Below are 12,862 nucleotides of genomic sequence, written 5' to 3'. Positions count from 1 at the left end.
TTTACTTTTTTAATTGGGTGATGAGTTCAAGCGTGTATTCTTAGATCCCTGCCCCACTAGAAGACCATTTCTCCCAGGAACTACCACCATAGGGGATAGGCAGTTTATTCTCTGGAGAAATTGAACCCCGTCAGTTCAGAACTCAGGCACATCACATCATGAAGGGCCCGCTAAAAGCAAGAGAATTAATAAAAGATCTATATACTGAACTGTGGGACCCTCGACCTCTCCCCTGCCTCGCTCTCAGCCCTCCAAGAGCCAGATGTATATGCCCACAGGCAAGAGACTGGTAAACTACAACCCATGGGCCAAATCCACTCCACTCTTTTGGCAAATAAAGTTTCATTGGAACAGAGTCACATGCATTCATTTGAGAATTGTCTGTGGCTGTTTTTGTGCTGCAAAAGAAGAGCTGAGTAGTTGCGACAGATACCATCTGACCTGCAGAGCCTAAAATATGTATTATCTGGATATTCCAGAAAAAGTTTGCCTACCTTGTCCTAGAGAAAAATAGATGTCCTCAGAAGACAGACCCCAGATCCCTCGTTGGAGCTTTAGTGAAAACATGGGCAAGCTGCCCAGTGACCCAACAATGAAGCCCATCAGTCGGCAGGTCCTGCCCCCACACACTGAGCCTCCAAGCAGGTTTTAGTACCTCACACTTAAGCACAAAGGAATGTCCAGAGGTTTTTCAAGCACTCAAGATAAACCCCAACGTGAAGGAGTGAAATCGAAACAAACAAAACAGGGACTTGGAGGAATGACTCCAGAAACAGAAGAAACTGAAAATAAAAATATAGAATTCATATCCTCAGAGATATGAGAAGATATTCCATCCATAAAACAAAAACTAGATACTATGATAAACAAGAGTGAACTCTGGAAAGTTAAGAAAATGGTACCTCAAATTAAATAAAGAGAAAGGTTGAAAGAACTTTCAAATAAAAAGACAAAAGGATAAAAAATGGGAGGGAAAACTTAGGAAAATTAGATTATCAATCCATTCAAGATGTTCCATAGTTAACTAAAAAGAATTATAGAAAGGAAAAATGAATGGTATGACATTAACAAAGAAATAATTTTTATGGGAAATATATTACACATTGTACCCAGCACAGTGAGCAAAAACAATCAGCAAAGGCCATGGTGAAATTCCAGACCACTATAGCAATAAAGAGAAGACTCTAAGTTCCCAGAGAGAAAAGAAACGGTTTAGAATCAAAATGGATCCAGACTTCTCAAGAGTAACACTGAATGACAAAAAAAAAAAAAAAAAAAAGTAGAGCAATGCCTTCAAAATTCTGAAAGAAAATTATTTTTAACCCTGGGTTCAGTGTCCAGCACTATCAGTCAAGTATAAAGGTAAAGTAAAAGCTTCTTGGGAAACTATTAAAGGATGTGCTTCCACATAACGAGGGAGTAAACCCAATAGACAGACATGGAATCCAGGAAACAAGGGCTTCAACACAAAAGTGAAGGAGGTCTCAGGATGATTTTGCATCAGGTCTATAGAGCAGACAGTCCAGTTGGAGCAAGAAGATTCAGAACTCTGCGGACAGGGAGACAACTGATTAATTAATTACCTGATGTGTTTAAGTTAAGGAAAATTATTGCTAGATGTTTTATAGATTTGTAGGAACACTTGAAAAAGGTAATATGCTACTTAGCTCAGCAGCAAACAAGGGAATTTGTCAAAAGTGGGAGTGGTGGTAATTTTTCCCCTTTTGTTTAGAATTATATTAAGACTGATATAATGTTTGTATGAAACAGAATAAAAGTTTTTACAGGAAATCAGCAGCATTCTCCGCTCTGCTTCCCTCCTGCAGCTTAATTGCTTACACGGAACAGTATGTGGAATATGATCCTTTGATAACGCCAGCCGAGCCGTCCAATCCCTGGATCAGTGACGATATGGCTTTGTGGGACATAGAGATGAGGTAAAAGAAAAAAAAGAAAAAAGTATGTGATTGTGAGATTACATTATCCCGATCTTAATTTGACTTTATCATCTGAACAGAAAACCCTCAAGTAACCTCCCCACCGAGTTCTGCTTGCTCATGGTTTCTACCTCCCTCATAGTTCGGTTTGTACGTGGATCCTTGTGCCTTCCCTCTGACCTCTCTCTGACCCTTCACATGTCATAATAACAGGGACAGTCCCTCCCATTTCCCAGCTCTGATTGCCAGAGGAAACGAATCCGTTGGCCAATTTGTTGTTTTATATATCTATATATTAGACAGCAGCAACAGTAATAATAAGTGTCTTACACGGAATCCCACAACAAGTAATTATTATTATTTTCACCATTGAACAGATGAGGAAGCTGAGGCTCAGAGGAGTTAGTGAACTTGCTCAAGGTCACACAGTGAGTAGGTGGCAGAGTTAGGATTGGACCCAGCAGAGGGCTCCAGAGCCGTGGTTTTCATCACTGCTCCTCTCAAGTACCTGAGCGAGGTGACTCCACCCAGTAGCGTCTTACTCGTGAGGGAAGCCGGTGTGTTTGCTCAGTAGCTGCGGAGCCGAAGCCCAGACTGGGCCGCGCTCACAGATGCAGAAGGAAAGGCACAGTCAGCTCTGGCATGGTGGCCCTGGGCACCCTCGGCGCTGTTCCTCATTCCTTACATCCCTCACTCACTTTCACTCTTGCTCTTTTTCTGAATTCTTTTCTTGAAATGGAAAAACCTTATACAAAGTAATAAAAGGCATAGATACTTATTATAAAAAGTTTAAACTAGTCAGACATACATAACGAAGGAAATCCTTTCCTCCAGCCCAATGCCATTTTCTGGAAAGAGCTTTGCTTATAGCCTAATGCCATGGTTCCCAAGCCGCACCGGGGCGGCCCGCGCCCCTGCAGGGACCTCACAGGGCTGCCACAGGGCGGTCTGAGTCTCAGGGAGACGCAGTGACGCGGGCGTGACATACGTCAGATGCTGCACAAGCCACTAGTTAAGGCTGTTCACTGTCTTCAACACTCGGCCACATTCCATTCCCTCCGGGGATGTCATATCTCCGCAGATCTGGCTTTTCAGAGCAGCTGGCTGTGATGAAAGCAAGCCCGTGCAAACACTAGCGCGGAGCAGGAAGCGAGCGGCGGGCCCACCCCTTGCCAAGCCTGAGGAGATGAGCGCTGCTCCGCGGCGCGCGCGTTTCCTTAGAAAGGGAGCAAACCTGGTCATCGTCCTTTCAATGTGCCTGTGCTTCCCAGAGCTGCTAAGTTGTTAGGACATAAATACATATGAAGTTCTTTGGACCTGACTTTTTATTAAATAAACATGCCCTGGGTCCTTCCTTCTAATCTGATCCAAGACCTTAAATCTTTTTAACTCAGGATAGGTTTTTTTCCATTTTTTTTAATCGCTGCTATGGTTCCCCCCATACTATCTACTCTTTTCAGGGAGTCTTTTTATAGGAATTCTGGGCCTCTGGGATGCAGCAGCCATATCGCATCTTTTCTCTATTTCCCTTTTTATTCTGTATTCAAGGATGGAATTCCCCAAATTACTCCTCAGAGTCACAGTTTTGTTTTCAATGATGTCCATTCTGTGATTTTATACTTGAACGAGTTTTTCTTTTTCTACTGGGTGTTGGGAGGGGTGGTGACAATCACGCTTTTCATTTCTGGGAATTCTTAATATTTCTTGGGCTTCTCTACCTTAGTAGCCTGCTCTGTTCTAGTGATGTTTCCCCTGAGGGTGGGATATGGATTTTTTTTCATATTTCTCCTCAATTTCTGCAGCTTAGCCTGTTTCACAGGTGGTCATTGATCAGAGAAGTGTTGTTTCTAATCATCGTTTCATTATTCCAGTCATTGTTCACAGCAGATCGGTCTTTTCATATACCCAACAATTTGGGGGACTGCGGGTTGTCATAAATGAAGATCTTAGCTTTCAACTCTCTGGCCATAAATTAGAATCACCTGGAGCATTTATTTTTTAAAATTACGAACGCCTAGTTCCCTCTCCGGAGCAGTTAAATCAGAATTTCTGAAGTGAGGCATTGGTATTTTTTTGACATCGCCCCAAGTGATTCTAATGTGCAGCCCTGGTCCAGATGGACTATGTCAGTAGCTGGTGAGGGCTCCCTCAGCTATTGTGTGGGTCACTGGTTCTCAAAACACAGGGTGTGTCAGAATCACCCGAGATGCTCATTAAAAACACAGATGCCCTGGGGGTGGTTCTGGGGGGGCGGTTGCAGCAAGCATTCTAAGCAATTCTGAGGCACACACAGTGTGAAAATTCCTGGTGTGGTTCACAGAGTTCCCCCGCAAGCTGTCCTCTGAGCAGTTCATGAGGCTGTAGGGCTTCCCCTGAGTGTGTTAGTGGGAGGACACAGGTAAATTGGCAAGATTCCTCTCAAGGCCCAAGGACAGGCTGACAGACTGGATCCCCTCTCGGATTGGGACTGGTGGCTACACCAGAAGCTAACAGAAAGACGGCCTTCAGAGAGAGTGTGGCCCTGCCAACACCTGCATTTCAGACTTCTCACCCCAGAACCCTGAGAGGATAATTTTTTACTACTTTAAGCCACCCAGGTAGTTGGTCCTTGTTACAATAACCCTAGGAACTACCTCACCAAGGCCTCCTGTCTCTCCGGACCTTGTTTCTGCTGAAGGCTGACCTTGCAGCTCTCTGGATGTCCTGACCTCTGATTCTCCATCTAGCATGACACCCCAAGCTTTCTGGCCTGCCTCAAAATGGCCCTTCTCCCACCCCCGCCACCACCAATGAACCTGGTGGAGTGAATGAGGACTCTGTTTGGGTACCAGAAAACAGTGGCACTGGTGGTGGGTAGGAGTCCAAGAGGCAATCACCACAAACGCTGAGAGACTTTCCACACTTGGCTCTCTGGGCACAGCCTTTGACCAGTGTGTGGCGGCCACCAGCACCGTCCCTACAGAGCCCTGCGACCTTGGCTGGCAAAAAGCAGATGATTGAGCCCATCCCTGATGACAGCATGACCCTGGCAGAAAGAGACGAGAGGCTGCCTCTCTCCAGCTTACATTTGCTGCTCCACCCTAGAGGGATTTCTTTACAAGCAGTGCTTTTTTTCTCCTTGAGTTCTGTTGAGTGGGATTGGTTCCATGGCTTGAGTTTGAGAGAATCCAGGACCTGTCTTTTTGGCCGTGAAAAGCCCAGCCTGGGGTTTGGAAGAACTTTCATAGAATTCCCCACTGGTCCACCTGGAGGACTTGGTCTTCCGCTGTGGCTCCAGTGGGCCGAGCCTGGAGATGCAGAGCTGTGCACGAGAGCCCGGCACACGATCTCGGAATCGGAAGACGCTGCTGCTGCTTGTGTCTAATGGTGCAGAAATAGAAGGGTTGGGCTCGAACCGTGTAAGTCCAGAGCTGTGCTTCCCAATTCGGTAGACACTGACCACACGCGGCCACTTCGATTTAAACTTTAATTATTTAAAATTAAAGATTCCGTTTCTTGGTCACACCACCCACATACTAAGTTGTCAAGAGCCACGTGTGGCTAGTGGCTCCCACGTTGCGAGCACAGGCACAGAGCATCCCCGGCCTCGCAGGCGGTTCTGCGGGCGGCGCCGCTCTAGAGCTGTCGTTCCAAACCTCTCAACACACATGCTCTGTTGTCCTTTCTTAAGTGTCATTCTCTAAGATAGATATTGAGACTACGTCAACTCCATAACACAAGGAAACTATTTTCTTTACTTAATGTCTGTTAGAAATAATGAAAAATACGTGTTGATTTTTAAAAAGAGAGAAAATAAGCACTGCTAGACCCACGTCTCTCAGGGGAATAAATGCAGCAAGTGAAGTGTACGTGGAAAGACAGGAGATGAAGGAAATAGTTGCATCTTCCAAAACCAAAAGAATAAGACCACCGTCTTCCCTACCCCAGACCCCCGCCCCCGACCCCTGGCATGGGTCTGAGAAGCGTCATGTGGACGTGACACGCACAGCAGAGTCAGGAGCTGCCCTCTGGAGCTGCACTGTCTGGACTTGAGGCTTTTTTTTTTTTTTTTAAATATATCTTTATTGATTTCAGAGAGAAGAAAGGAGAGGGAGAGAGAGAGAAACATCATTGATGAGAGTCATTGATCGGCTGCCTCCTGCACGCCCTCGACTGGGGATCGAGCCCACAACCCGGGCATGTGCCCTGACCGGGAATCAAACCCCAATCACCTGGATCCCAGATCGATGCTCAACTGCTGAGCCACACCTGGCCAGGCTGGACTTGAGTCTTGACTCCCTCACTCCCTAAGTGTCCTTGGGCAAAGTGCCACTGGGCCTCAGTTTCCCCATCTGTCCAATGGGGACAGTGCTAGTACATGTTTTACAGAGTAGTTGTGAGGGCTCAGTGAGTTAACAAACATAAATTGCCTAGAACATCATAAACCCTGAGCAGGTGGTTGTTAAATCGATAAATGAATACAACATTCTGCTTCTAAACAAGTGAATAGGTTTTATCCTGGATGAGTTGTTTCATTTCTGACCAGTCATATGTCACTTAGATCGAAACAGGACTTTGTTTCTCCCCTGTGGACTGAGGAAGGGGTGAGAAGTGGGGACAATGCCTTGATGAGTAGTTGAATTCACAAGGCATGCTCAGTTATTTAAAAAAAAAAAGGTTAAAAAATGATGGAGCCTGGAGTTGGGCCTGCCACTGACAGGAATGGCCCAGAGGAGCCGAGTCAGTGGGGTTGTATCTCCTGTGGACAGGAGCCCCTGGGCATGGCTCCCGGTGACCCTGCCCTAAGTGCCTTCCTTAAAGAGACTTTTTACCATTGGCTGATATTGGTGTGCAGAAGTCTGCATCGAGAGTTTGTACAGGTTTTTACAGAGTCTATCACTTAAGTTGGTGAAATTTCCCTTTGGCATGTGGCAGCAAAACTGATTTGACTTGCTGGAGAGAACATGACACAGGTTTATGTTTGGTATTAATCGCTTTTTAAACCTTTGTTTCCCCCACCCCTCCAAAAGCAAAGAGCCCAGCCAGCAGCGAGTAAAGAGATGGGGCTTCTCTTTCGACGAGATGCTGAAGGACCAAGTTGGGCGGGACCAGTTTCTACGCTTCCTGGAGTCCGAATTCAGTTCAGAAAACCTCAGGTAAACCTCGCGAAGGTTTGAGCTGTGTGCAGAGTGTGTGAAGAAATTTGCATAATCAGCCTCTCTTTCTGCCTCCCTTTGCCCATAAAATGTTAGGGTTCGAACTCAATTTGCAGCTAATCTGGCGAAGGTTGAAATGGAAACGAAAAACTTTATCTGCAGCTTGGCTGTCACCATATTAGCACCTACCAGCACCAACATTTATTGTTCCTCAAGTTCAGGTGGCATTTCCTCAAGTTGTTGGAAACATGTCTCCAATGACAAGTAAATAGCCAAATGGATCTGATGACACCACCTTTAACTAAAACCATAGGGCTGTAGAGTTTCAGAGGAAAGAGCTCAGATACCCTATTTTCCAGAACTTCCCAAGTCTGGGGTCCTGAATATGTGACAGGCCAAGCAGAAGGAAATGGGGGTTTGTGGCCTTAAGAGTAAATGTCACTCAATAACTGCAGACATAACTATAAACACTAATTAAAACATGCTTTTTTGGGGGTGGGGAATTCTATCAACTCTCGTGATTATTCTGGTCACCTGATGCCAGTGGAACATCTGCTGTGACTATTGGTCTATGACTCATCATGATAAGGGGAAAAGTATTGATGTATTAATAATTACTGTTCAGTAGGAAAAGTAAGGCTTTCAAAACATGAGGTCCCTTGAGAGAGGAAGGAAAGAGGGTGCATTAAAAAGAGAAAGGGCCCACGTTTATGAAAAATTGGATTTCATTCAGGCTTTCACTGTATTCGAGGTAAAGGCAGAGACCTATGGAACATGTAATGTATCTAAGACCATTTAGTGATCTTAGCCAACTGGTGACTTCTCAGTGGGGAAGGTAGGAATCTCTGTTTTTCTTGGTACCAGGTTCTCTTTTATATGCAGGTTAATGCCCATCTTCCAGTGGCACTTTTTTGAAGAGCAGCTTTATTAACTTTTTAAAATGTTTTTGAACTTTTAAAAGTCAAAGTATCTACTGCGGGTAAAACACTGTCCACTCCAGTGTTAATGTGCAAAGGCCATATGGTATATTTGGAGACAGACCATATCAGTCCCATGTATCAATCAAATGATATTTATCACACACCTACACCACGCCGAGCCCCACGAACATTTGCTGAGGGATGCAAGGAAGCCAAGATGCATGATCTTCCCCTACAACAACCCTGTGGGTCCATGAGGAAAAAACACAAAAAAACTATTACATCATTAAATGAATATAAAGAAGTACAAACTCTAATAACCATTTTAGAAGTGTTTTTAAAAGGGAGGGATGGCCTGGCCAGGCGTGGCTCAGCGGTTGAGCATCGACTTAGGACCCAGGCGATCTGGGTTCAATTCCTGGTCAGGGCACGTGCCCGGGTTGCGGGCTGCAGCCGATCAATGATTCTCTCATCATTGATGTTTCTATCTCTCCCTCTCCCTTTCTCTCTGAAATCAATAAAGATATATTTTTAAAAATTGAAAAAGGGAGGGATGAATGTAAGCCAGAGTAGAATGCACAGGATGCTGATAGATGAAGAAGGGAGAGAGTATTCTGAGCTGATGGCCCTGTGAGCCGTAAAGTCCTGGCAGGACTTGTAGATGCCAATTACCTGTATGTCTTGATGCCTTTCAAGGCAGCCACGTGCCTATGGTAAACCAGATAAGGCTGAGTATCTGATTTCAGGTTATGACACCGCGTTCTTTCCTTGAGAGTTCAGCATTATGCTGAACGCATCTCAGCTTTGCTTCCTAATCAGGTATTTGCAGTGGAAGGCTTGACTTTCAACTTCAGGAGGCTGGTGTTCAGAGCAGCCTCAAAGGCTGTGCCTGGATGTGGGTCCTTTCCATCTCTCCTCTCATGCTGGCCCCCATGGGTCCTCAAGATGGAGTGGTCCAGAGGCCTCCTTCACCTGACTATTTCTCGGCCCACAAGTGGCCTTATGACCCTCTGCCACCTGCAACATTACAGAGACTTTGAAGAGTGGCCACAGGGTCCTGGGCATTGCCAGAGCCCAGGAGCAGGAGCATCTGCCGGCTCAGCACTGCTTTGTCCCCTCCGAGTGCAGCCACCCCACCTAAGCGGGTCAGACCAGTTTCACGATGCATTGCCTTTAAGGCCCGGACTGCACGGAGGAGTGTGTCCCTGGCAGATGTTCAGCGCCTCTGCCTGCCATTACCTCTGCGCCCCTGCCAGCAGCTTCCCCCAGTGCCAGGAGGGCTGCACGCAGGCTGGGGTGAAAGAGTGTGTGCGAGCATGCGTGAGCGTGCCGGTGACTGATCCACACGCGAATGCATAAGTCCAGACTTAAAGAGGGCCCCTCCGATCCATGTCGGGAGAGAGGGTAAAGAAAATATGGAGTAGCCGGAGGTAAACAGCATAGCGCAGGAGCTTCTAGAATCCTCTCCAGAGGTCTGAATCCCACGCTTATGATATTCGGCATAATTGGATATATGGGAGTGAAGCTGTTTTTAACCACACAACTTCAGGACTCATCTGTCACTCTTACCAGGTAGTTTCTCCCCCTTCCCTTGGAATTCATTCCTTCAACTGCAGATGTTGGCTTAGCATCTGCCTTGACCCCAGTCCAAGGCCTCAGAGCTGAATTGGTTTACCCCTGGTTCGGTGCACCTCTGCTGTGGCAGCCCCTGGAGCTGTGCGGGGTGGCACAGCCCGGGGATCCTGCCCATCTGCTGTGTTGGCCATGCCAGGGTCGTCCCTTCTCCCCAGGATTGGTCAAGATCCAGGCAGCAGCTGGCATTGGAGCATGCGAGGAAAAGAGAAAGAGAGACGGACCAGAACGCAACTAGACACACTGCAAAGGGCCCCTGCACGCCCGGCTTCCTGTGCTCCCTTGCACCTCTCCAGTGAAGGGCCACTAAGATCATAGCATCTTTGCACAGCCCTCTGAGTGCCGGTTAAGTAGCCAAATGGCTGAATTTATACCAGAGCTTTGGAATGCAGAGCAGAGGAACTCCAAAAAGATGTCAGTATTTTTTGTTACACAGCAAAGGATCACCTGGATCCTTAAAGGAAAGATGTCTATGATAACCCAGTGTAAGTTGGGGGGGTGAGCCTGTGAGGTGAGGGCCAGCAGCGGTGGCTAGCACATTTTGCTGGTGACAGCACATGTGACAGCACACCCTCTGTGGCACCCGGAGCTGAGCCCAGGCTCCATTTGGACTGGGTGGGCCCCTGGACACAGCTATTTGCGTGGGGCCTTCGGAAGGCAGGTGGCCTCTCCTCCACAAGGTGGGGGCCTCCTGGTTCTGAAGCCGGGACCTCCAGCGAGTTATCTGAGGCGGCCCTTCTGCTCTGCGCATTTCCTCGGAATGATGACAGGAGCCCCCTGCCGCCCCTGTCCTCCCTCCATCGCCCCTGCGCCAATCTTTGTCCTTCCTCCCTGGCTCCACACCTTCTGCCGCACGGCAGGGCACGGGTTAAAAATCAAAACCCGCAGCAAAGAGCGTCCCCCGTACATTTTTTATGAGCTGTGCCGCCTCCGGAGAGAGCAGGGTTGTTCTCCTAACCTGCAGATTGATTATCCTGGTTCCACGCGGTGTCAGCTGAGGGGAGAAGCAATTAAACAGAGCACAGGGGAGTTGCGGGGTTTGCGTCGAGAGCCCCCCCCTGCTCCGACGGCGGCCCCGAGTCCTGGAAAGACCTCGAAAGGTTCACCAGGCCCGGTGGGATTCAACCCTAACTAAACACATGATTAATTGAGACAGAGGTGGCTCGTGCCATGCCTTGACAATCTGTGGCATTTCAGCCACTGCCCGGTGAGCACAGCTCAGCCTCTGTGATGTGTGCCGGTGGCCTCGCCCATGTGGGCACCAGAGGTTTCAGCCAGACCAGAGCCTGAGTTAAGTTGGATCCCTCTTCCTGAGTCTCCACTGACCAGCAGAGGGCACAGAAACCCTACCTTTGCGTAGAGTTTGCTTTTCTCGGCAAACGAACCAAAAGCTGTATTTTTCTAACCCATGACAATCCTAGTTTATGAAAAGCCGTGTAAGCTGGGAACTGGGGGCTGCCCAGACCCCCCTGGCAGGGCAGGATGGAGAATGGTTTTTCTTGTTCCAGCTGTGAGGAGAAAAGCCCATTTCCCACCCACATCCCGGTCCTGAGGGAGCCACCCCAGCAGGCCAGCAAGTCCAGGCCCTGCCGCTCAGCCAGGCCACGTCTGAGCCCAGGCCGCCTCCCCCGGAGCCCAGTGCACAGCCTGCATTCCTAAGCCCTGGACACGGGTCACGTGCTGGCACATGGGCTGCTTGCCTGCGCTCTGAGGACTCGGGCCAGACAGGACAGGTGGCCTCCCTGATACCAGCGAGTCCCTGTGCCCGCCAGTCATGGCAGCCCTTCTGCTGCCCGCCACAGGGGCTTAGTGCAGGGTGGGTGGATTTGATGTCGCTGCTGGCCGCCTCCGCCCTGTTGGTGTCCTCGAGGAGGAGCGGTACCTGCAGGCTTTTGATAAGAACAGAAGCTGCGCAAGCCTCAGTGGGCCTCCCAGCGCAGCAAATGTGCGGCGGGGAGCTGCTGGGGCTCTTTCGGGGAGCTGTGCTGGGCAGCCGGGCTCAGAGCTCCAGCTCGGCCCGTGGGCTCGCAGATGGCAAATGCACACCAGAGCCTGCTCTGAATTTCAAATTGACACAAAGCTTCTTCAAAGCCGGTGATGGCAAACACATATGGATGTCAGGATGCTGTTGTGATGGCATTTTCACTGTCACCTGGGAGGGATAGGCAGGTCATCTCCAAGGCAGACAGAAGGCCAAGAGGGTGTCCATGCGTGCAGGGAGAGAAACTACTGTCTAGGGAATGTCCTCCCCCCACTCCTCCTCTCCCCACTTCTCTTCCTCCTCTCCCTCCTCACCTCCCCTCCACCTCTCCCCCCCTTTCTCACTCCCCTCCCCCACTTCTCTCCCTCCTCTCCCTCTGGCCCCTCCTCCTCCAGGAGCATGCTCATTGTTTCTTCTTGTACTTTTATTTTAATTCTTATTTTCACCTGACAAAGGGAACCTTTCATTTTTAATGTAAAAGTTTATTGTATTTGAGTCTGAGATTTCCGTTTACATCAGCCCCAGACCTTCTCTGCACCAGCTGGGTGATGGGTGATGTGCATTATTACGGCGCCTAAATCACTCTGCAAAAGGGACCCTGAGGCCTTGGGAACCTCGGGCAAGTGCAGAGCTCAGAAGCTGCTGGGCCCTCAGGGCCTTCCCAGAGGGTCTCAGTGGCTCCCCTCAGAGCAGACTAGAAAAGGGTATGGAAGATGATGGCAGGGAGACTGACTGGGGAGCAGGAATCACCTGGGTATCATCCATTTGTGTGAGAGATGGGAGGTCCAGTAGGCTTCAAAGGATGCTGGTGGTGCAGGGAGGTGGCTTCCAGCCCAGGAACTCAGCCCAAAGGCGGCTCCCTGGGAGGCCCCTTCCCCCATCTGCCCAGCACGAGGCTGCAGAGGGCTCACTTGGTCTTCGGTGAGTTCCCCATTCCCCCTCCCAAAAAGCCAACACCAGCTTCTTGCTTAGAGCTGGTTCCCTGAACTTTACCTGCTCCTCAAACACTGTCCCCCAGGTGGAGAAGGACACCACTGTCGTCACCAGGTGACCATTTTCACCTTTACACCTTGAGCCACTTCCTTCATTTAGGGAGGCCCAGAGGGTGGGCAGGGAGACCTAAGGAATCTAGGGAGTGGGCCAGGGGAAGGAGGAAGCCTGCGCCCCAGAGGAGTCTCAAAGGCCCACCTGCCCATCATGCTTACGGCTCCTCTCAACCCCGCCTGCACCCCTCTGGACGCTGGGTAGAGAGCCATT

General features: G+C 48.9%; 1 protein-coding gene across 1 annotated transcript in view; it reads left to right on the top strand.

Annotated features, from left to right (window-relative positions):
- The window catches only part of RGS6 (regulator of G protein signaling 6), a 101,206-nt gene that overhangs the window by 66,192 nt on the left and 22,152 nt on the right, over window positions 1-12,862 (top strand). The window contains exons 11-12 of the mRNA XM_016208144.2: window positions 1,827-1,937; window positions 6,947-7,072. Of these exons, the coding sequence (XP_016063630.2) occupies window positions 1,827-1,937; window positions 6,947-7,072 (237 nt within the window). The remainder of the gene's footprint in view (window positions 1-1,826; window positions 1,938-6,946; window positions 7,073-12,862) is intronic.

This window comes from Miniopterus natalensis, chromosome 1, assembly GCF_054644295.1.
Source record: "Miniopterus natalensis isolate mMinNat1 chromosome 1, mMinNat1.hap1, whole genome shotgun sequence".
In the NCBI taxonomy this organism is placed as follows: Eukaryota; Metazoa; Chordata; class Mammalia; order Chiroptera; family Miniopteridae; genus Miniopterus; species Miniopterus natalensis.
Note: the sequence above shows the minus strand (reverse complement) of the source record. Positions and strands in the feature narration are given on the sequence as shown.